Source organism: Melozone crissalis, unplaced genomic scaffold (assembly GCF_028551555.1).
Source record: "Melozone crissalis strain CALT ecotype California unplaced genomic scaffold, PUWL_Pcris_2 ptg000056l_1, whole genome shotgun sequence".
Classification (NCBI taxonomy): Eukaryota; Metazoa; Chordata; class Aves; order Passeriformes; family Passerellidae; genus Melozone; species Melozone crissalis.
The window spans coordinates 9,249,517-9,272,480 of NW_026535834.1; the positions used below are offsets into that span (position 1 = coordinate 9,249,517).

The window sequence follows — 22,964 nt, forward strand, 5'->3', positions numbered from 1 at the left end:
GAGCGTCTCTGTGCCTCGCTTCCCATCTCATCCCCCCCGGTGCACATCCCTCACAGGCAGCAGCAGAGAACGGACAGAACTCGCTCAATGGGAGGGAGAGGGCCGTGGGAGCTGCTGGAGAAGGAATTCTTGGCTGTGAGGGTGGGAGGCCCTGGCACTGCTTGCCCAGAGAAGCCCCTGGATCCCTGGAAGGAGGGAGGAATGGATACAGAGCACCATCTCCCCAGGGAGATGAAATAGAGGCAAAATTCAAAGGGATCAGTGGAGGGGGAGCCATTTCCAAGGGAACAGCGTGGAGAGTTCTCCCAGGGCCGTGAGAAGGACTCGCTGCTGGGATGTCAGTGCCTGCTCTGTTTTCCCAGAGTGGCTCAGGAGAGGTTTTCAATGTGCAGCCTCTGAGCTCATCACGGGCTCCAGTCCAGGGCTAAAGAAGAAAATGCTAATGCATGAAGTGCATCTCAGAAGGATGCTTGTTCCTTCCAGAGTGGGAATGTGCCAGGAACACCGGAGATACAGGAAACTGCATCTTCCCTGCAGCATGTAAAACCAGCCTGAAAGTCGTGTACAGCACAGGGAACAGCCCAGAGCCAGAGCATCTGTGGCACTGGGACAAGGGGGAATGGTTTTATACTGACAGAGGAGAGATTTAGATGGGTTATTGGGAAGAAATTCTTCCTTGTGAGGGTGGTGAGGCCCTGGCACAGCTTGCCCTGTGGCTGCCCCATCCCTGGAAGTGTCCAAGGCCAGGCTGGACAGGGCCTGGAGCAACCTGGGATAGTGGAAGGTGTCCCTGCACATGGCACGGGGTGGAACTAAATGATTTTTAAGCTCTTTTCCAACCCAAACCATTCCGTGATTCTGTGAGTCTGTTACTCTCTGGGTGGAAGCCTGTGCATGGATCTAATCTAATCTAATCCTGCCCTCTGGCACTGCAAAACCATTTCCTCATCCTGCCACTCCAGGTCTTCCTCCAAAGTCCCTCTCCAGCTCCCCTGGAGTCCCTTTAGACCCTGCAGTGGGCTCTGAGCTCTCCCTGGAGCCTCCTCCTCTCCAGGTGAGCACCCCCAGCTCTCCCAGCCTGGCTCCAGCCCTTGGAGCAGCTCCAGGGCCTCCTCTGGCCTCACCCCAGCAGCTGCACATCCTCCTGATGCCTTCCCAGGGCTCGGTGCAGCACTGCAGGCGGGGTCTCACCTGAGCGGGGCACAGCAGCACAATCCCATTTCCTTGCCTTGCTGCCCACCCTGCTGGGCATGAGGCCAGGACAGGGAAAACAGCCTGGAAAGCCTGGCTGGAGGAGGAGGAGGAGGATAAGGAAGAGGGGGAGGAGAAAGCGCTGCGTTGGAAGCTCATATCGGATATTTTTGCCCTTGGGAGGAAGCGGAGGCAGGGCAGGGCAGGGTCCTGCGGGCAGCCACGGTGCGGGAGGCAGCCGGGAAGAGCCCGGAGCGGGGGAAAGCGACCCCACGCCATTTCCAGAAGGATTGCGGGCAGGCAGAGAACAGTGAGGAGAGCGGGGGGAAAGGGAGGGGGCCGGGAAATGCTGCGGGGGAGGGCGGGGGACACTCGGGCAGGAAGGGGCCGTGACACCGGAGAGAACCGTAACACGGGGGTGGGACCGTGACACGAGGATGGATCGCGACAAGGGGGGGACACAGCACGACCCTTTCCGGGTTTTCTCGTCACCTTCCTCGTACGTGCTCCGGCGGAGCTGCCCGCGGGCGGGGCCACGCGTGGGGCGGTCCCGGCCGGGGGCGGTCGCTCCGTGGGAAGCGCTGGGGGGCGGCGGCCGCGCCCGGAGCGCTCCGCTCCGCTCCGCCCGGGGGCTGCGGCTCTGCCCCGGCCCCTCCTCTGCACCGGCCCTTTGCACATCCCCGCACGGGCCCCTTTGCGCGTCCCTCTGGGACCCCCGGCATCCCCCGTTTGCAGACCCCCCTGTGCCCTGCGAGTTCCTCCTGTCTTTGGCACATCGCTCTGTCCATATCCCGGGTCCCCCTCCCCTGGCACACCCCTCTGTGACCCTCGGGCTCCCCCCTTTGCACAGCCCTCCGTGACCCAGCCAAGGGGCGGTCCCCGGGACACCCCCCGGCCGCATTCCTGGAGTCCCCTCTTTGCACTTCCCCCCGTCCATCTCTGGGATTCCCCCCTTTGCATCCCCCTCTGTCCCTCCTCGGGGTCCCCCCTTTGCCCCCCCGGTGGCGGCCGCCGCTCCCGCCCCACTCGTGGGCGGCCCTTGGCGGGGCCCGTCCCCGTCCCGTCCCCGTCCCGTCCCCGTCCCGTCCCCTGCCGGGGCGGTGCCAGCCCGGGGCGGAGGCGGAACGCGGCGCCGGAGCCCAGCCCGTGTGTCCGTGTGCCCCCTCCCCGTGTCCCCGCAGCCCCGCCGCGATGTCGCGGCCGCTGTCGGACCAGGAGCGGCGGAAGCAGATCAGCATCCGCGGCATCGTGGGCGCCGAGAGCGTGGCCGAGCTCAAGCGGGGCTTCAACCGGCACCTGCACTTCACCCTGGTCAAGGACCGCAATGTGGCCACCCCACGCGATTACTACTTCGCCCTGGCCCACACCGTGCGGGACCACCTGGTGGGGCGCTGGATCCGCACGCAGCAGTACTACTACGAGAAGGACCCCAAGGTGCGAGCGGTGGGGTATCGGGGGAGCCCCCCGTGCAGGGCGGGGTGCTGGGATCCCCCCACGGTGGTTGTGGCTGGGGTGGGAACCATGGGAACCCCGTGGATGGGAGCCCTCCCTCGGCGCTGGAATAGAGGGATTGGCGGGGCTCGGTTTTCCGTGGGTTTGGGGCTGTTCCGGTAACTTTTCCGAGAGGAGGGACTGGACTTTACCAAGCGAGGCCACTGTCCTTTGCTCTGCAAAACAAACAGAGCCCGGCTTGGCCGGCAGCGGGGTGCAGGGCATGGGAACGCCGCTTGTTGTCCCGCGGCGCCGGCGTGGGTGCTGTCTACCGAAAGCAACTCCAAAGCCTTCCCGGGGGAATTATTGGAAAGGCTTAAAGGCACCCGAAAGCGACCGCAAACAGATCTTGTTTAACACAAGTGATGCCAAGCGTGAGAGATCCGGTTTGTGCAGGAGTTGCTGTGCTGCTGCTCGTCCCGCTGCCTTGCTCCGGGCTCTGCCGGGGGGGATTAAGCCCTAATCCCCCTCCTGACACCTGGATGTCCCTGTCGGCATCAATTTCCTCCCTGCCAGCGCCTCGCTGGGAGCGTGCCAGCCGCGATAGCAGCTCGGCGCTCCCCGGTGCTGTGTAGGGCTGAGGAAAAGGAGCCTCTTGCGGGGTTTGGGGTTGGGATTCTCCCGTGCAGCCCAGGCGAGCCGGGCGCTGCCTGCCTCGAGTCGCTGCTCCCGGCTCTGCTGGAGTCAAACCAGTAAATCCCAGTGGATCCTGCCCAGCACATCCTGCCCGTGACAGGAGCGTTGGAACGAGGCGATTTGTGCTTCCTCCCCATCCAAACCATTTCAGGACTCCAGGATTCTATCCCACCTCCATTCCCCGCCCGACCCCGCGCAGGTCCTGGGGAGGGAAAGCTGTGGAGTCAGCGACTTCCCCGGCCTAAATCCTTCCTTAAAACCTGCCGGTGCTGACGCCGTGGCTCGGCTTACACAGGGCCGGAGCGGCCGCGTCCTGCGCCCGCCGTGTCAGCGGCAGTGTCCCCACGGCCCCAGGTCCCCACGGCCACCGCCTGGCCCCGGCTTTGCAGCCCCGAGTGGCATTAGGGAACGGCTCCTCTTTGAAGTTTAACTTAGTGCTGCCACCGGTGACCGTCGTGGAGCTGTCCCCACCCTGGGACAGGGCAATGGGACTTGTCCTGAGCAGGAGAGCAGGGGCTGCAGGGCCACCCAGGAGCCACAAGCTGGAATTCCTGGTGCAAACCACCCTGCTGTGTTGAAGCTGGGGATTTTCCCTGTTTGTTTTTGAGATATCACACAACAGCAGCTTCTGGAGTCCAGGGCAGACTCCTCCAGCCCTGGGCAAGGTGACCACAGGGTGCTTTTCTCCTCCAGAGGATTTATTACCTCTCCCTGGAATTCTACATGGGGCGGACGCTGCAGAACACGATGATTAACCTGGGGCTGCAGAACGCCTGTGATGAGGCTGTCTACCAGGTGAGCATCCCACGAGGGCTGAGGGCCTGCCCTGGGAGGGATCCATGTTTCCCAGCTCCTGGGAATGTCCATGTTTTAGTACATTGGCTGCAGACTGCTCCCTGAGCCACTGGGGATGGCTTAGGGGATAAAGGCTGCTCTAGAACCTGCCCTCCAGAGGCCTGGAGCTGCCCAGCCTGGCTGTGTGTTCTGGGAATGCAGCAGGATCCTGGAAGGACACTGGTGGTTCTGTGGATGAGGCTGTTCATGTCCATGATCAATGGCAGGGGGAATAAAACCTTGAATTAAACCCAGCACCAAGTGGCACTGAGGTGATCAAAGGGTTTTGGGCGGCTTCTTTTGTCCCCACCCCTGTCACCTCTTGTGTTCAACATCATCAGATGTGGCCAGGGTGGTTGCACAAGAGCAGGAACAGCTTTTGTGCAAACACTGCAGAGGAGAGGAAGTTATTTTTAGGGGGGGTTACATTTTTATCCCCACTTGCTGCGACCAGGGGACATCAGGACAGGGCAATGACCAAAGGTCTCCACCTGAGCTGCCCAAGGAGTTTTGCATAGGCAAAACCACTTCCTCCTACAGCAGCCTGGGCTGGAAAAATTAAATTTCCATGGAAAAGGGGTGTAGATGCTTCTCACCCTAAAGGGAGATGCCTGCAGTGGGAGGAAGGGCACCAGGTGCCTGTTCCAGAGGATGGAGGTGCTGAGGGAAAGGAACACAGCACTTGGATCCGGTTCCCAAGGGATTGGGGTGCTGGGGCAGCAGGAGGGTGGCACCCAGGTGCCTTCCTGCAGGGAATAGGGGTGCTGGGAGTGCAGGAATGTTTCACCTGGGTGGCTGCCTCAAGGGGTAGGGGGTTCTGGAACCGGTAGGGAACAGGAACCCGGTGCCACGGAGAGAGGGAGCAGGCCTGGGAATAACCTCTCAGAGCCCTTGGAAGAGTCTGGAACCCCAAGGACTGCACTCTGGTTATAGTTTGGTGCCACCCACCCCCAGATCTTGCCCATGGTGAGGTCAAGGGTGTGAATATCCCTCATAAAGCCTGGTAGAGAGATTTTAAACATGGGAGAAGGCCCCTGCCATGGCACAGAGACACAGCTGAGGGGAGAACAGCTGCTTTGGGTGCAAATCACAGTGTCCCACCTGCAGAGATGGGTCTTGTGGAACTGGGTGCCTTTCCAGCCCTCCTGAAACCCACCTGCAAGGGACTGTGTGCCAACGTCTCCCCTCTGTGGGGCTGGACACCCTGACAATCTCCAGCCCCTCTCCTTTTCCCATCTGCAGCTCGGGCTGGACATGGAAGAGCTGGAGGAAATCGAGGAGGATGCTGGGCTGGGCAACGGGGGTCTGGGCAGGCTGGCAGGTGAGTGACCCCTCCCAGGTGGTGGGCACATCCCTGAGGGCTTTACATCCACTGTGGGAGCTTCCTAATCCTGGGGGTTGCTGCTCCAGCCTTTCCAGCACGGAGCAGGGTGCTGCTGGGTGGCTGCTGGCCCTGGCTCCTGTGGCACTGGCTGCTGTCCCTGTGGGTCCTGTGGGTGTCCCAGGGAGAGGGATCCATGTCCCAGGGCTGCAGGAATCCCAGCTCACTGCTCCCCCCTCTGCTGGCAGCCTGCTTCCTGGACTCCATGGCCACGCTGGGGCTGGCAGCCTACGGCTACGGCATCCGCTACGAGTACGGCATCTTCAACCAGAAGATCCGGGACGGGTGGCAGGTATGGATGGACATGTGTGGCCCTCACTGTCCCTTGGCACAGCTGGAACCCCACATTCACCTCCTCCCCCTTTAACTGGGGGGTACAGACACTTCCCCTCAGCTCAGAGGCTGCTGCTGCTGTGATGTTTAAAATTTAGCAGATATTTTCATGGACAAATGTAACTTCTTAACCCAGTGCAAGTTCACAGCTTCATTCCTTGTCCACATCCTCAACATGGGCCACCCCAAGAGCTCAGGGCCACCCCAAGAGTTGCTCCATGGCTGCCTGGAGCGGGTGAGGATGGAGCAGCTGTGTTCCTCTTGTGGAAGAGGCTGGTTTGGAATGCAACATTAGCAGTACACCTTGAGTTTGTCCCCATGCCCATGGAAGGCAGAGCTCAGGGTGGTGCCTCCAGGTGACCCTGCTTTGCCAAAATCCAGGTTTAGGGTGGACACCCTCAGAGCATCCTCCCCTTTGCCATGAGCAGAGCCTTTCCCAGCCATCCTGCCGGTGGGGGGATCCCAGGGTGGGTGGCCCTGTCACTGCTGTGTCCCCCTGGCAGGTGGAAGAGGCTGATGACTGGCTCAGGCATGGCAATCCCTGGGAGAAGGCCCGCCCTGAGTACATGCTGCCCGTGCACTTCTACGGCCGCGTGGAGCACTCTGCCTCTGGTGCCAAGTGGATTGACACCCAGGTAAGGGCTGGGGACAGGAGTGTCGCTTGCATGGCTTGTCCTGTCATTTGGGGGGCTCTCCCTGGCTGGCTGCACCCCAGGGATGAGTCCTGCAGAATCTCTGCCAGGAAGGTTGGGCTGCGATGGAAAAGGCAGTGGTGGGGCAAACTGGGGAGGAGATGGACGTGGGGATGGAAAAGGCAAACTGGGGAGGGGGTGGACATGGGGATGGAAAAGGCAAACTGGGAGGAGATGGACATGGGGATGGAAAAGGCAAACTGGGGAGGGGGTGGACATGGGGATGGAAAAGGCAAACTGGGAGGAGATGGACATGGGGATGGAAAAGGCAAACTGGGGAGGGGGTGGACATGGGGATGGAAAAGGCAGACTGGGAGGAGGTGGACATGGGGATGAGGACAGATTTGGCTGCTCCACATCTGCAGTCAAGCTCTGCATCCCTGGAAGTGTCCAAGGCCAGGTTGGATGGAGCTTGGAGGAATCTGGTCTAGTGGGAAGTGTCCCTGCTCATGGCAGGGGGTTGGAACAAGATGGACTTTAAGGTCCCTTCCAACCCAAACCGTTCTGGGATTCTCTGAAATACCAAAAGCAGCTCCAGCAGGAATAAATTAAACCTAAATTAAGCTGTTCCTGACCTTTACAAGACCCTCTCCATGCCCTGAGCACTTCTGGCAGACACCAGCCAGCAGGCAGAGCCAGAGGGGTGTCCCCATGCAGGGGTACCAAGGACGTGCAGGGTCACCAGACTGAGCTCAGCCCTGAGCAGGAGCTCTGTGGGATGGGAGGGCTCCAGGGGGAGCACGAGGGGATCCCAGCCCAATTCCAGCTGCCCTGGGGATGTCCCAGGTGGTGCTGGCACTGCCCTACGACACGCCCGTGCCCGGCTACATGAACAACACGGTCAACACCATGCGCCTGTGGTCAGCCCGCGCTCCCAACGACTTCAACCTGCGCGACTGTGAGTGGAGATGTGCAGGGTGGGGTGGGCACAGCTGGGGGGTCCCACGCCCACCTCACCCTCTGCTCCTCCCCAGTCAACGTTGGGGACTACATCCAGGCCGTGCTGGACAGGAACCTGGCCGAGAACATCTCCCGGGTGCTCTACCCCAACGACAACGTGAGTGGGGGTGTTTTAGGGGGTCCTTTAGGGATGGAGGGGGAAAGGGAGCAGCTCCTCACTCCAGGATGCTGCAGAGATGTTTTGAGTTGTGTTTCAAGCTGCCTGCAGTGCTTGGATGAGGGTTGCTGCCTCTCACCAGGATGAGTCTGCTCCCCTGAGCTTTGCCCAGAGGGAGTGGGGATGAGCAGGCCCTGCTGCAGAAACATTCCTTGAGTCTCAGAATGTAACATGAATCAAACTGCTGAACGCTGCTGGTGTTACCCTGGTGGCTCTTTGCAACCCTGGGACCAGAGGTTGTGCCTCAAAATTGCTGTTTGCACCCACCCCTCTTGCAGTGGGAGTTCCTCCCAGGCTGGCACTGAGGTGTGGTGGGACACACAATCCTTCCCTAGCCACAAACCAAGCTATGGAGCAGGAAGAAAAAAAAAGGGAGGCTCCCCTTGCTCTGCAGCCTGTTTGAGGCAGGTCCTGATGGTGTTTTTCCCATTTAATCCTTCTCCAGCCTTCCCAGCTGGTGAGGAGAGCTGGGAGCACTGCAGCTCCAGTGGTGAGGTCGTCTTCTGCAGCTTTTCCTTTGCAGACCAGCAGGTTGATGGTTTTTGCTGCATGAATGGTGGTGAAATCCTTGTCTTTGAAATGGCTCCTATAGCTTCCCTTCCCAGTGTCCCGGTACCTTTCCTTACAGCCAAAAAGTTGAAACCACTGAGAACAGGTTTTGACAATGCTCAGCAGGGATTTAACCTGATTGTACCAGCACATCCCAAACCCTTGTGCTGGAATCTGGGAAGCAAGAAGAGCTTGGGATTATACCTGAAGCTCTCCTTGCCCTGCATCCTCTTTGAGGCAGGTCCTGGTAGTGTTTTTCCCATTAATCCTCCTCCAGCCTTCCCAGCTGGTGAGGAGAGCTGGGGGCACTGCAGCTCCAGCAGTGAGGTTGTCTCCTGCAGCTTTTCCTTTGCATTTGATTTTTTTTGCTGCATGAATGGTGGTGAAATCCTCATCTTGGAAACAGCTCCCTTCCCATTGCCCTGGTACCTTTCCTTGCAGCCAAAAAGTTGAAGCCACTGAGAGCAGGTTTTGACAATGCTCAGCAGGGATTTAACCTGTTTGTACCAGCACATCCCAAACCCTTGTGCTGGAATTTGGGAAGCAAGAAGAGCTTGGGATTCCAAGTGATGCTGGGGGAAGCACACCCTGGGAAAACCTTCCCCCAGGAAGTGCAGTGAGTCCTGCAGGAATCCTGCAGCTCCCTGCTCCTCTGCCCACAGTTCTTCGAAGGGAAGGAGCTGAGGCTGAAGCAGGAGTACTTTGTGGTGGCCGCCACCCTGCAGGACATCATCCGTCGCTTCAAAGCGTCCAAATTCGGGAGCACGGACAGCGTCCGCACCGTGTTCGATTCCTTCCCGGACCAGGTACGAGCCAGGGCTGCTCCCACCTCTGCCTTGGAGCTTGTTCCCACACCTCCCAGATGATGCAGATATTTGTAGGCCCTCAGTGGGGTTCCCAGTGTCCCCGCGTGCCACCCTGCTCTCTCCCCCAGGTTGCCATCCAGCTGAATGACACGCACCCTGCCATGGCCATCCCTGAGCTGATGAGGATTTTTGTGGACATTGAGAAGCTGCCGTGGGATAAGGTAGGGACACCCCACCCGGTCTCCTGCACTGGCACCCAGCTGTCTGTGGTAGAGGAGCCAGTTCTGTGGCTGCTGGGAATGATGTGGAGCAGTCAGGCTGGGTTTAACTGGTGTGGACTGGGAGGAGCTGGCTGGGCTGTGCTGTTGGGAGTGGTGGGAGGACCAAGGGTGGGTTCTGGCACTTGAGGTGTGACTGAGCACTGCCTCTTCCCTGCCAGGCCTGGGACATCACCAAGAGGACCTTTGCCTACACCAACCACACGGTGCTTCCCGAGGCCCTGGAGCGCTGGCCCGTGGACCTGGTGGAGAAGCTGCTCCCCAGGCACCTGCAGATCATCTACGAGATCAACCAGAGACACCTGGATGTGAGTGCCTGGGAGCTCCTCTGGAGAGGGGCACGGGGATGTACTGTCAGGATGAGGGGCACGCACAAACTGGTGAGGTTGGGTGTGGTGCTGGGGGATTCCAGCTGCTGTTTTGGGAAGTTGATGTGTAGGAGAGCCATTCCCACCAGCACATTGCCATCCTGCAGTTAGTGACTGTTGAAAGGCTTCACCTGTTGCTTCATGGACTTGAGAGCTGGCATTTCTTTACTCCCTAAATTCATCCTGGGCAAGATGATGTTGGGGGTGGTTTGACCTCCTGGTCTGACAGCACAAGGCTTTTGCCAAAATGGCCTCACTGGCCAAGTGTGTGTCCCCAAACCCCTCTGTGTGGCAGCTTAGGAGGGTCCTCCTATCCAGAGACATCCATGCTGAGAAAGGGATGTCTGTCCTTCCTTTGGAGGGAGTTTGCACCACCACAACAGAGTAAAAGCCACCACTCTGGCTGGTGTGAGATGCACTGGGGACATTGGTGTGGCCCCTCCTTGTAAGCCATGGGGTGGGACACCCCTCAGTGCCACCCCCTCTCAGCACCTGCCTGGCTCCCCCGGCAGCACATCGCGTCCCTGTTCCCCAACGACGTGGACCGGCTGCGGAGGATGTCCCTGATCGAGGAGGGGGACACCAAGAGGATCAACATGGCCCATCTCTGCATCGTGGGCTCCCACGCCGTCAACGGCGTGGCCAAGATCCACTCCGAGATTGTCAAGACTCAAGTGTGAGTGAGGGGAGGGAGGTGCTGATGGGTCCCCCTGACCTGGGGAGGGGTGCTGGTGTTAGGTGGGCAAGGCTGGAGCTGTGCCGTCCTCACCCTCGCAGGTTTGAGGACTTTGCGGAGCTGGAGCCGGAGAAGTTCCAGAACAAGACCAACGGGATCACCCCGCGGCGCTGGCTCCTGCTCTGCAACCCGGGGCTGGCCGAGCTCATCGCGGAGGTACCGGCACGGGGGGAACACCCTGAGGCCACCAACCCGTCCCTGCTGAGCCCAGGGTGCCAGGGAACCTCAGCCATTCATTTCTGGATGGCTGAGGAGTTCAGGGTCGAGGGAGGGGATTCTGCCCTTGTGCTCTGCTCAGGTGAGACCTCAGCCCTGGCTTCAGCCCTGGGGTCTCCAACAGCAGAAGGATGTGGAGCTGCTGGAGCAAGTCCAAAGGAGGTCACAGAGATGCTCCTGGCTGGGAGTGTTCAGCCTGGAGAAGGCTCCAGGGAGACCTTAAAGCCCCTTCAAGTGTCTAAAGGGGCACCAGGAGAGCTGGAAAGGGACTTTGGACAAGGGACAGAGGGACAGGAGAAGGAGGAATGGATGTGAACTGGCAGAGGACAGGGTTAGATGGGATATTGGGAAGAAATTCTTCCCTGTGAGGGTGGGCAGGCCCTGGCACAGGGTGCCCACAGAAGCTGTGGCTGGCCCATCCCTGGCAGTGTCCAAGGCCAGGTTGGACAGGGCTTGGAGCACCCTGGGCTAATGGAAGGTGTCCCAGCCCGTGGCAGGAGGCTGGAACTGGATGATGTTCAGGATCTCTTCCACCCCAAACCATCCCATCCCACCACCAGCATGTGCCCTTGCTCCTGTTGCAGAAAATCGGGGAGGACTACGTGCGGGACCTGAGCCAGCTGACCAAGCTGCACAAGTTCGTGGATGATGACCTCTTCATCCGGGAGGTGGCCAAAGTGAAGCAGGTGAGGGGCGTGGGCAGGGGGAGCACAGAGCGGGGCTGGTGTTCCCTGGGGGCTGACGTGGTCCCTGCCCTGGCCCAGGAGAACAAGGTGAAGTTCGCGCTGTACCTGGAGAAGGAGTACAAGGTGAAGATCAACCCCTCCTCCATGTTCGACGTGCACGTGAAGAGGATCCACGAGTACAAGCGGCAGCTGATGAACTGCCTGCACATCATCACCATGTACAACCGTAAGCCACCACTCCCTGAGGGGACAGGGTGCCCCGGGGCTGCAGCAGCACCCCTGTGCCCCACATCCCACAGTGACCCTGCTGTTTCCTCCAGGAATCAGGAGGGATCCTGCAAAGCTCTTTGTGCCCAGGACAGTCATCATTGGAGGCAAGGTAAGTTGGGTCAGGGGTTTTAGAGATTTTGGAGGAAGTGTCCTGGGGTGGGATGTGGGTGCAGATGTGTCATGGGGCCACATCTATACAACTCCCTGACAGGAGGGTGCAGCTGGCAGGGGTCGGTGTCTTCTTCCAGGGAAAAAGGGACATGACAGAGGAAATGGCCTCAAGCTGTGCCAAGGGAGGGTTAGATGGGATATTAAGAAAAATTTCTTCATCAAAAGGATGGTCAGGCATTGCCCAGGGCAGTGGTGGAGTCCTCATCCCTGAAGGAACTTAAAAGACATGTGGATATGGCACTTGGGGACATGGGTCAGTGGTGGCCTTGACAGTGCAGGGGGAATGGCTGGATTTGAGGCCTTTTCCAACTTAAACAATTCCATGATTCCATGGTGTTAAGTCCACAAAGTTGTCCCAAAAAGCACAGGAGTAGCACTGGTGCTTCAACTCAAGCAAGTTTGTGTGAGGTTTGGACAACCATCTGCTGTCTGTACTCATGGAAGCCCCCAGAAATGTTGTGGTGTAACATGTTGGATTAGGTGATGGGAACAGGGATGAAGAGGTTGTCCCCTGGACGCTGGGAGCTGGCTGTGCCTCACCTGCCCCTGGCACCAGCCCTCCTGGCTCACCTGTGGCTTTTCTCCCAGGCTGCCCCGGGATACCACATGGCTAAAATGATCATCAAGCTCATTAACGCCGTGGCTCAGGTGGTGAATAACGACCCCGTGGTGGGCAGCAAGCTGAAGGTCATCTTCCTGGAGAACTACAGGGTGTCCCTGGCAGAGAAAGGTACCTGGGGTGGGACATGCTGTGGGGAGGGGGTGTCCCTCCATCCTGTGGTTCCCACCATGGTCCTTCAGCAGGAAGAAACCCAAAGGTGGTCACCACGAGCCCCTGGTGTGTTTTGTTGGCAGTGATCCCCGCGACCGACCTGTCGGAGCAGATCTCCACAGCGGGCACCGAGGCCTCGGGGACGGGCAACATGAAGTTCATGCTGAACGGGGCTCTGACCATCGGCACCATGGATGGAGCCAATGTGGAGATGGCCGAGGAGGCTGGAGAGGAAAACCTCTTCATCTTTGGCATGAGGGTGGAAGATGTCACAGAGCTGGACAGGAAAGGGTGAGGGCTGGGGATGCCACAGCGCTGCCACCTCAGGTCCCTGGGGCAGCACCATTTTATGGCCTCCTTCCCTCCAGGTACAACGCCCAGCTCTACTACGACCGGCTGCCCGAGCTGAAACAGGCTGTGGACCAGATTAAAAGTGGCTTCTTCTCCCCAAATGACCCCAACCTCTTCAATGATGTGGTCAACATGCTCTTCCACCACGACAGGTGAGGTGCTGGGGTACCATCCATCCATTCCCTGGGCTGGGACCACATTGCACATGGATGATGCTCCTGAGGCACAGATTCTGGCCATTGTCACATGAATGCCTTTGGGTGCACAGCCCTTCCAGATGATTTGAGGCATCTCAAGGGCTTTCCTGGCCACAGCACTGGTCAGCCATGGCCATTGGGATAGGAGAAATGCTTTTACTGCATTTCCCTGCTGGAGCATCCAGGGTTCTTTACCAACAAGGCATGGGGAGAGGTAATTTGGCCAGAGGCTTTGTGTTGGAGGACACCTGTCAGAGACAGGATTAGATCGATGTCTGGAGCCATTTGGGGGGTTTTTGGGACACCTCTGTGTGTGTGGGGCTGGGGTCTGGCCCGGCTCTCTGCTGAGGCAGTGCCCAGACCGCCCAGCCTGGCAGAGCTGTCAATCATGGCACTTCTTGTGTGGGGCTGTGCTAACCGAGCCTCTGATTGGCCGAGCTGTCAATCAATCATAGTAAGCAGCCTCTGATTGGTCGTGCAACAAGAAGTCCCGCCTAGGGGCGGGCCTACAAAGGGCTACGGATATAAAAGGGGCTGAGGGCGTTATGGCCGATCTTCCCCTGACGTCTTCCTTGGAGTTTCTGCCTCACCCACGCTGGAGCCCAGGAGTTGGTAGCTGTTTGTTTTTTCTGTACCTTTTCCATCTTTCCCTCTCTCTCTCCTTAATCCTTTTAGGCAGCTTTATGAGTAACATAACATCTTAAGGTTTTAAAGGTTTCCCAGTTAAATGGGCTAAGCAAATGCTAAATAAATCCTAACTAAATGCTGAATACTAAATTAATGCTAACTAATGCTATGATAAATGGTTTTACATTTAATTCAACATTGTATTTACTTTGAATACAGTGTTGTAATTTTTGCCAGTTTCCTTAATTTGCTCTGTTTTTGCAAGTAAAATTTTGTGTGATTTTTTTACCTCGAGAGTATCTGGTGGGGATTTCTCCTTTGCACCAAAAAAAAAAAAAAAAAAAAAAAAAAAAAAAAAAGAAGAATAAAGGAACCTTAAGTTTAACCCCTGGATTTAAGGGTCTGGGGTGTGACAACATCTCACATCAGGGCATTCCTATTTCTCCTGCTCTTGACTCCTCCTTTCTTTCCTGCTCCAGGTTTAAAGTCTTTGCAGACTATGAGGCTTATGTCAGGTGCCAGGAGAAGGTCAGCGAGCTGTACCTGGTGAGTGCCAGCCCGGGGACAGGGCAGGGAGCCGTGCTGGGTGACAGAACCCTGGGGACAGGGCAAGGAGCTGTGCTGGGACACAACATCCCATCCTGGAGAGGGGACATGCTGGAGATGAGGCTGATCTCATCCTAGGGCATCATCCCTGGCTGAGAACCCACCTTGGGGTCAACCTCACCCCTCTCTTTTAGAGAAAAGGAGACTCAGGGGTGACCTTATTTCACTCTCTACAGCTCCTGAAAGGTGGCTGTGCTCAGGTGGGGCTGGGCTCTTTCTCCAGGCAACACTGACAGAACCAGAGCACACAGCCTTAAGCTGCCTTAAGGGAAATACAGGCTGGATATGAGGAAAAATTTTTTCCCTGAAAAAGTGATAAAGGCCTGGCTGGGGAGGTGGTGCAGTCCCCATCCCTGGGTGTGTTTAACAAAGCCTGGATGTGGCACTGGGTGCCAGGGCTGAGTTGAGCTGTTGGGGCTGGGTTGGACCCCGTGATTTGAAGGTCTCTCCCAACCTGTGACCTCCTTGCAGAACTCCAAGGCCTGGACCAAGATGGTCATCAGGAACATTGCAGCAGCTGGGAAGTTCTCCAGCGACCGCACCATCAAGGAGTACGCGCGGGACATCTGGCACGTGGAGCCCTCGGACCTGAAGATCCCCCCGCCCAACGAGCCCCGGGACGCGGGGCAGGACAAGACCCCCAACGGCACTGCAGCCTAGGGGGGCTGAGCACACACCTGTACAATTCCCTGCTGTCTGAGTCTCTGTGTTCCTGCTGCTGCTGCTGCTGGCTTTCCCTGGGGGTGGGCAGGAGGGGAGGGGTTTTTATAACTCAGGTGTTGTCGCGTGGGAAGCGAAAGCGCGTCGCCCCGTTGCTTGCATTAGGTGCTGGAAATAAAAAAGTGCCCTTGGAGTCCAGAAGGGGCTGTTTGCTGGAGGCTGAAATTAGGGCTGGGCTTGCTTCCACCACCTGGACACAGCTGGACACAGCTGTCTGAGCCCTCACAGGTGCTGCTGAAACAGGATAGGGGTTGCCAGGCCCACCAGTGTCCCGTGGGATGCTCCCAGTCGTGGCTCTGGTGGCCCAGCCCACACCAGTGTCTCCATCCCTCCAGTAACCTGCAGCATCCTGGAGGCAGAGGGTGACTTTAAAAGTTTCTTAGTAGTTTTTATTACTTACAGCAGTAAGTTCAGTGCCATGGAGGGGAGGGTGGGTCCTGGAGTGGATTTGAGGGAGCATGGGATCAGTGCAGGCAGCAATTGGCATCACTTGATGTTTAAGAAGTCTCTGCAAGAAGATGTAATAAATCTTACACTGTGTCACTGACCCTCCTGTGCTGTGTCAGAGCCTGATTTGTGAGGGCTGAGCTGGGCTTGGAGCATCTCTGCACCAGGGCAAAGAGGAGCTGGTGTCCCCAGAGCCACCTCAGCTGAGGACAGGCTCAGGGCAGGGGGCAGTGACAGGTTTGGAAAGTGATGCCAGCAAACACCGTGGGGAGGGGAAGGAGCAGGGGGCAGCAGTGAAAGGGAGGCCAAGGCTCATGCTGTGTGTGCCCCCCCATTTCTGTGGAGCAGCACTTACTTCACCAGGGCAGGCAGCTCCGGGTGGAAGGAGATGTAGTCGTGGCCCAAGCCCAGCTTTTGGGGGAAGGTGATTAACTTCACCTTGGATTTGTCCCTGTAGGCCTGCAGTGCTGTCTCGTAGAGCTGCCACGGGGCAGGAGCGTGGTTACTGCACCAGCAGGGACCCCACACCCCTCCTGCTGCGTGGCCACCCCCTCTCTGGCCACTTCAGCCTCCAAAGCCAGGCTCAAAGCCCGGGTGCCCACCTGGTGTCCCAGCTTTGGAGGCACGACTCCATCATCGTCTGCGTGCAGGATGAGGAGGGGGCAGCTCAGCACCTTCACACTGTGGGCAGCAAGCACAGCCCTGAGGATGCTCCCCAGAGCCTCAGGAGCTCCCCAGTCCTTGTGAAAATTCCCACAGCACCCTGACCCCCCAGCACTGCCCCTCAGAGCCATCCTCATGCCCATGCTGCCTGCCCTGGCATGGCAGCACCCAGCACCCCAATCACCTTAACCCCCAATTTCAAAAGCACCCATAAATCAAACGGATTTTGGGCAGGCTCTGTGTGCTACCAGGAACAGGAGTGCCAAAAAAAGGGTGGTGGCTTGTGGACTTTGCTCAATAATCAAACTGACATTATGCAAACAAAAAGTCACTTTTGAAGTATGAGTAAGCTGGATAAACACAGGAGGGCAGGAATTTCAATGGGGTGACTGACACCTCTCCTCAGCCAGGTGCTCCTGGCAACATTCCCACAGCCCCTGTGCCCCTTCCCACCAGGAACTCACTTCTCATCACTGGGGAAGAACATTCCTGCCCGAGCCATGGAGTCCAGGATGAGGTACCCAAAACCTGGGAACTGCCGGAAGATCTGGCAGGGAGAGAGAGAGAGAGTTTGGGGGTGCTAAACTATGGCTGAATCCAGCTGTGAGGGGGGAGAGCCAGGAATCTGGGGCTGACACTGCTGGGGGACCCCAGAGGCAGCCCCCGGACTCACCTTGGTGACGGGGATGTTGGCAGCTGCGTCTCGGATGTTGGTGTAGGGAGACTCCAGGACAACAGCACCAATCTGGACCCCTGAGGGCACAGGGAGGTGAGGGTGGGCATGGCTTTGAGGGGCTGTCCCCCCTGCCAGGCTGCAGTGGGGCCAAGATGTCCCCATCCCAATGGGGAGGGCTGCTCATCCCACAATCAGGCCAGGGCAGTGCAGAGCCTCAGGGTGACACTGCACGGGGACAGCCCATCCATGCTGGCCCTCACCTCGCTCCTCCTGCAGTTTCCTCGCTGCGTTGGTGGCAATCCTGTGACAGGAGAGGTGACAGTGAGGGGGAGCAGCACAGGGGGGACACACAGCTCCCTCAGGTTCCCCCTTGTTGGCTGTGTTTGGCTGTGCAGGGGCCTCCACCAAGGAGCTGCTTGGTCCACCCCCAGGTGGCACCAGCCTGGCAGCAGCATCACAGGGCAGAGGGTGGGCTCTGGAGTGTCCCCATCCTGCCCCCTGCACCTACCCTGTCCCCAGGGAATGTCCCCAGAAGAGGATGCTGCTGTTCCCACTCCGTGCTTTCACCCAGTCATAGAGTGCCAGGACATCTGTGTTGAAGCCATTCTCTGAGGGGTATCCAGTGGAGTCCCCATAGCCTGTGGGGACACAGCTCGGTGTCACAACCCTGTGGGGACAGGCCCCAAGAGGGGGATCACCCAGCAAGAGGCAAGGGGACAACTGTACCTCTGTAGTCGAGAGCCAGGATGTGGAAGTCAGCAGCCCCCATGGTCTGTCAGACAGCACTGAGTTATGTCCTGCCAGGGGCTGCCCCCCAGACCCCCCAGCATGGCCCATTCACCCTGCACAGGGTCTTTGTGGGGTCCCCAGGGCCAGCAGGAGCCTCACTCCCAGCAGGTCCCAGTGTCCCCACAGGCCACCACTTACCTTCAAGAACTGGACACGGTGTCCCGCAGCCCTGATGGGGAAAATGGGGTTAGAGCTTGGGGGGACCTCTCCCCTCCAGCACCAGGGCAGGTGAGGAACCAGGGTGACCTCATCCCAGAAGGATGCTGTGGGGTGGGTGGATTTTAACTTTTCCCTTTATTTTATAGAGATTCTCCTTCACTGCTGGGGTCAGAGACCACCACAGCAGCCCCAGCCCTGCAGCACTGCTGCTGCTGCCTCAAGTCTGCTGCTTCTCAGCCCAGAGCAGCCACCCTGCCCTGCTCCTGGCCCTGCAGCAGCAGCTCAGGACCTCACCTGGTGCCCCCATTGCCGTGCAGGTAGATGATCACAGGGTGGGCATCAGCCAGAGCCTCCTCGTACCAGCGCTGGTCCTTGCCCTGCGCCTCGGCCCCTCTGCTGCTCGGCACTGTGTGCCTGGGGGGACAGGGGTCACCCTGGGGGCTCCACCAGGACACTGCTGTCCCCCTTGGGATGCTGGGCATGTCCTGAGGACACCCTGCTCACCAGATGCCAACTGTGACGCCCGGCTCGGTGGTGAGGTACAGGTTGATGGTGTTGTTCACCAGCAGCTCCGGCCGCCGAAAGTCCACAAAGAGAGGGAAGGACACTGATGGAGAAACCACAGCCATCATCCAGAATCCTCTTACCCAGCTGTTTCACACAACTCTTTCTAAATCAATGTGTTATTTGTTCCAGATTATCAAGGGCCACGCTGAGCCAGACGAGCTGAGCCCTCTGCCACCTCCTCCTCCTCCCACCCGAGTTCCCAGCCCCGCTGATGCTGAGCGTGCCTGGGCGTGCCGTGGCTGCAGACAGCAATCAGGGTGGGCAGCAGCACCTAATTAGAGCTTGCAAAACACGGGCAAAGATCCTAAGATCCTTCCGTGCCTCCTCTGCTAGCCCAGGGCACAGCAGGATTAACGCTGTCCTGATGCCACCCTGGCACAGCGCCACCCATGCTTTAGGGGGTCTGCAGCAGCCAGCTGAATCCCTGTGAGGGTTCTGTGAGGTTCTCCTGGTCAGGACAGCCCCGGGATACTCACGGAAGTTCAGGTAGACAAATTTGTTGAGCAGGCTGGGGAAGAGGCGGATGAGGAAGGGAAAGGAGACGTAGGTGAGGAGCGGGGCCAGGAGGAGCGTGCGCAGCCATGGCAGCCACCAGCGCCCGGCCCTGTGAGGGAGAGAGACACCTTCAGCACATCCCTGCCCATCCCGAGGGATTTGGGGCGCAGTTCTCCAGCCCCAGTCCCAGCCATGATGTTGTATTGCACTAAATTATTTAGTTGTTGTGAGGAAGGGAAAAGGTGTAGGTGAGGAGCTCCAGGAGGAACGTGCGCAGCCATGGCAGCCACCAGCGCCCGGCCCTGTGAGGGAAGAAATGTCAGCACATCCCAGCTCATCCCCGCCCATCCTGAAGGATTTGGGGTGTAGCTCCCCAGCCCCAGTCCCAGCCATGATGTTGTATTGCACCAAATAGTTTATTTAGTTGTGAGGAATGGCAGGGAGGTGTAGGTGAGGAATGGGGCCAGGAGGAGCCATGGCAGCCATGGCAGCCACCAGTGCCCGGCCCTGTGAGGGAGGAATTGTCAGCTCATCCCCGCTCATCCTGAGGGATTTGGGGTGCAGCTCCCCAGCCCCAATCCCAGCCATGATGTTGTATTGCACTAAATTATTTAGTTGTTGTGAGGAAGGGAAAGGTGTAGGTGAGGAGTGGGGCCAGGAGGAGCGTGCACAGCCATGGCAGCCACCAGCGCCCGGCCCTGTGAGGGAGGCACCCTCAGCTCATCCCCGCCCATCCCCAGGGATTTGGGGTGCAGCTCCCCATTTCCCATGAGGGTTGGATACAGCTACAAGGGCCTCAGGGTGATCCCGACCCCTCTGGGGAATTGGATCCCCACATCCCCACACCGGTGCTGTGCTTGGCTTTTGGGGACGGAGCCGAGCAGCCCCACGGTGACATTGGGTGACACCAGCTCTGATTTGGTCCCACGCCCTCCCACGGGTGCCTGGAGGCAGGAAGGGCAGGGAACATGCCAGGGCTGGCAGCTGCAAGTCAAACCTGCAATAAGGAGCAACAGATACCCTGTGACAACACCCCGAGCCCCAGCTGGCCAGGCACAGCCAGACCTGCCCCAAGCCTGGCATTAAGAGCTCCTGCAACACTCCGGGGACAAGGAGGAAGGAAGAAAAAGGGCTTGGGGGTGATGTCGCCCAGGGCCACCAGCACCAGCTCCAACAGTGCCCTGCCATTCCAGGGCTGCCCCACAGTTCTGCTTAAACCAGGCCTCGCTGCTCCACATGTGACCCCAAAACACCACCAGTGACCCACAAGTGACCCCAAACCCCCTTAGCAACACATACGTGACCTAAAACCCCATTAGACACCGTCAAGTGCCACCCAAACCCCATAACTGACCCACAAGTGATCCCAGACCCATGGGTGACCCCAAACCCCATTAGCAACATGTAAGTGACCCTAAAACCCCCTTAGTGACCCACAAGTGACCCCAAACCAGCCCTTGCTGCTTCACAAGTAAGCCCAGAACACCTAAAACCTCTAAGTGACCCCAGGACCCCAAAAGTGACCCGAAACCAGCCCCAGGTGGGGAAGGAAAGCCAAGAGCTGCAGCTTTCCCAGCACCAACACCCCCGTGGGCGAACGGTGATGGGGAAATCAGTCTGGGCAAGGGGGATTTGGGGCAGAGGGCTGTGCTGGCAGCCAGGCACTGCTCAGTCCCTGCCACACCAAGAAAGCACCTGGCCCATTCCCTGCCATGGAAGGACTGCCAAGGGGTGCCAGGGCACGATGGCACCGTCCCCAGGGAATGGGGACATCCCAGGATGGTGTAGGGTGGCAGGGGCCGTGCTGGAGGCACGGGGAACCCTCAAATCCCGGTTGTCCCCCAGGACATGGGGCTGGGCAGCCATGGGACAGCCGGGAATGCCCCGGACAGGCTGCGGGGAATTGTTGGGTGCCCCCTGCACAACACCTGGGGCAGGTGGGACCGCGGAGACAGCCCCGAGTGGGACAGCACAGGGTGACAAGGCACAGCACAGGAGCGTGGCCACGGCACGGTGACACAGCCACACGGGGTCACGGTGCCGGCACGGTGACACGGGGACAGGGCCACTGCAGGGGTGACGGTGCCGGCACGGTGACACGGCCACATGGGGTCACGGTGCCGGGAGGGTGACACGGGGACACGGCCACACTGTGGAGTCGCAAGATGATCCAGGGACACGGCCACAAGGATGGGCTGGTGCCAGCCACAGGGTGACACGGCCAGACACGGGGACACACACGGGGTCACGGCCCAGCAGGGTGAGCAGGCCACGGCGCGGGGACACAGAGCACGGGGTGACAGCGCCAGCGGGACAGCACGGCCACTGCACGGGGACAGAGCCACGCACGGGTGACAGCACATGAGACAGCACAGGGACGGGGGACAGGGCTGGGGACAGGGACACGCGGCTCGGTGTCCCCACGGTGATGTCCCCATGGTACTCACCGCCCGTGCTGGGCCACGCCGAGCTTTCCCTCCGCCCGGACAATGTCGCCGCCGCCGCCGCTGTCGCCGACCCCGCCGCGCCGCCGCATCGCTGTGCGCACGACACCAACGACAGGCCACGCCCACAGCGGGGACACGCCCACGTCACGGGGACACCGCGGCCGTGTCACCAGGACACGCCCATGACACGCCTCGGGGACGGGGACACCCGCGGTGCCACCGCCCGCGCCTGCCTGGGGACCGGGGGGACACGGCCGGGCTGCAGCCCCTTGTCCCCCAGGGTGGCATCCCCTTGTCCCTGGCAGGGTGACATCCCCTTGTCCCCCAGGGTGGCATCCCCTTGTTCCCCAGGGCTGACCGGGCGTCTCTGGCAGGGTGACATCCCCTTGTCCCTGGCAGGGTGACATCCCCTTGTCCCCAGGGCTGGCCAGGGGTCTCTGGCAGGGTGACATCCCCTTGTCCCCCAGGGTCCTAGGAGGTCTCTGGCAGGGTGACATCCCTTTGCCCCACAGGATGACATCCCTTTGTCTCTGGCAGGATGACATCCCCTTGTCCCCCAGGGCTGGCCATGTCTAGAGGGTTGCCATCAGGGTGGCAGTCCCCTGTCCCCCAGGGACCCCAGGACATCTGTAGCTCTCTGTCCCCACCAGGACGGGCAGGTTTAAGGGGGACCCCAGAAAATCTGCAGTCCCCAGGGACCCCAGGAGATCTGCAGCCCCCTGTCCCCCAAAAGAGGCCAGGGGGAGCATGTGGCCAGCAGTAAGGTGACACACCAGGGAAAACAGCCTTGCCACGGGCAAGGAGCACAGAGGGAAAGGTTCAAAAATAAAAATAATTTTAGATTCCAGGTTCAAAAACAAAAATAATTTTTAAAATGGTTTAACACTGAGCGTGGTGTCCCCAGGACTGAGCAGGAAGGGTGGGAACCTGCTGCTGCCTGCCCTCCCAGCTGAGCCTCCCACCTGCAGCTCTGTCAGGGTGAGTCAGGATGAAACCTCCCAGCAGGAGATAAATACCCCTGTTTCAGCAGGAGATAAATACCCCTGTTTCAGCAGGAGATAAATACCCCTGTTTCAGCACAATCCCCTGTGCAAGCCTGCCAGGTGCAGCAGGATGTGCTGCTGGAAGGCACCCACAGCTGGGCCGGCCCTTCAGCACCTCCACAGCAGGGACCCCATAAATCATCTATGGGAGGGCTGGGGACAAACCTTTCCCCAGAGGAGCCACCACCCAGGCTGGCATTTGGAGCTGCTTTTATCCAAAGTAAGGCGTGTGCTGCTTTTCCTGAGTTGGAATCATGGAATCCCAGAATGGTTTGGGTTAAAGGGGCTGTGAAGACCATCCCACCCCACCCCTGCCATGGGCAGGACACCTTCCACCATCCCAGGGTGCTCCAAGCCCTGTCCAAAAGGGCCTTGGGCACTTTTAGGGATCCACAGCTGCTCTGGGCACCCTGTGCCAGGGCCTCCCCCCCCTTCCAGGGAACAATTCTTTCCCAATATCTGATCTAAGCCTGCCTCGGCAGCAAAATGCAAATACAGAGACAAACAGGTCCAGCCAAACCGGGGCTGTGGGCAGGCACAGCGTGTTCCCCACCAGCAGCTGCTGCCAGGAGGTGGCACAAGGCAGCCCCGAGCTGCTCTTCCCATGCCTCAGGGGCAGGAGAACAGGGAAATGACCAACAGACCCAGCT

General features: G+C 59.1%; 2 protein-coding genes across 2 annotated transcripts; one reads left to right on the forward strand and one right to left on the reverse strand.

Annotated features, from left to right (window-relative positions):
• Nucleotides 1-1,454: 1,454 nt before the first annotated feature.
• PYGL (glycogen phosphorylase L) lies at nucleotides 1,455-15,185 on the forward strand. Its single transcript, XM_054286874.1, has 21 exons — nucleotides 1,455-1,501; nucleotides 2,373-2,625; nucleotides 4,012-4,113; nucleotides 5,395-5,473; nucleotides 5,722-5,825; nucleotides 6,370-6,501; nucleotides 7,345-7,456; nucleotides 7,533-7,615; nucleotides 8,887-9,030; nucleotides 9,159-9,251; nucleotides 9,470-9,616; nucleotides 10,189-10,352; nucleotides 10,454-10,568; nucleotides 11,213-11,314; nucleotides 11,393-11,540; nucleotides 11,635-11,693; nucleotides 12,344-12,485; nucleotides 12,611-12,818; nucleotides 12,896-13,030; nucleotides 14,182-14,248; nucleotides 14,780-15,185. The coding sequence occupies exons 2-21, from the start codon at nucleotides 2,383-2,385 to the stop codon at nucleotides 14,966-14,968; spliced, it is 2,568 nt and encodes an 855-aa protein (XP_054142849.1). The 5' UTR covers nucleotides 1,455-1,501; nucleotides 2,373-2,382; the 3' UTR covers nucleotides 14,969-15,185.
• Nucleotides 15,186-15,391: 206 nt separating this feature from the next.
• Nucleotides 15,392-21,360, reverse strand: ABHD12B (abhydrolase domain containing 12B). Its single transcript, XM_054286897.1, has 13 exons — nucleotides 21,272-21,360; nucleotides 18,806-18,933; nucleotides 18,267-18,369; nucleotides 18,057-18,176; nucleotides 17,742-17,772; nucleotides 17,541-17,586; nucleotides 17,323-17,452; nucleotides 17,075-17,115; nucleotides 16,812-16,891; nucleotides 16,603-16,685; nucleotides 16,078-16,156; nucleotides 15,831-15,955; nucleotides 15,392-15,536 (listed from the first exon to the last, which is right to left on the reverse strand). The coding sequence occupies exons 1-13, from the start codon at nucleotides 21,358-21,360 to the stop codon at nucleotides 15,515-15,517; spliced, it is 1,077 nt and encodes a 358-aa protein (XP_054142872.1). The 3' UTR covers nucleotides 15,392-15,514.
• Between the last annotated feature and the right edge of the window lie 1,604 nt (nucleotides 21,361-22,964).

What these genes read in the sequence shown, in the direction of transcription:
- PYGL (XM_054286874.1), top strand. Translation starts at nt 2,383, where the DNA reads ATGTCGCGGCCGCTGTCGGACCAGGAGCGGCGGAAGCAGATCAGCATC. An exon ending in AGGTGGCCAAAGTGAAGCAG is followed by an intron (nt 11,315 to 11,392) that starts GTGAGGGGCGTG and finishes GCCCTGGCCCAG; the next exon opens with GAGAACAAGGTGAAGTTCGC. An exon ending in ATGCTCTTCCACCACGACAG is followed by an intron (nt 13,031 to 14,181) that starts GTGAGGTGCTGG and finishes TTCCTGCTCCAG; the next exon opens with GTTTAAAGTCTTTGCAGACT.
- ABHD12B (XM_054286897.1), bottom strand. Translation starts at nt 21,360, where the DNA reads ATGCGGCGGCGCGGCGGGGTCGGCGACAGCGGCGGCGGCGGCGACATT. An exon ending in GGCGTCACAGTTGGCATCTG is followed by an intron (nt 18,177 to 18,266) that starts GTGAGCAGGGTG and finishes CTGTCCCCCCAG; the next exon opens with GCACACAGTGCCGAGCAGCA. An exon ending in CTCCAAAGCTGGGACACCAG is followed by an intron (nt 15,956 to 16,077) that starts GTGGGCACCCGG and finishes GCCCCGTGGCAG; the next exon opens with CTCTACGAGACAGCACTGCA.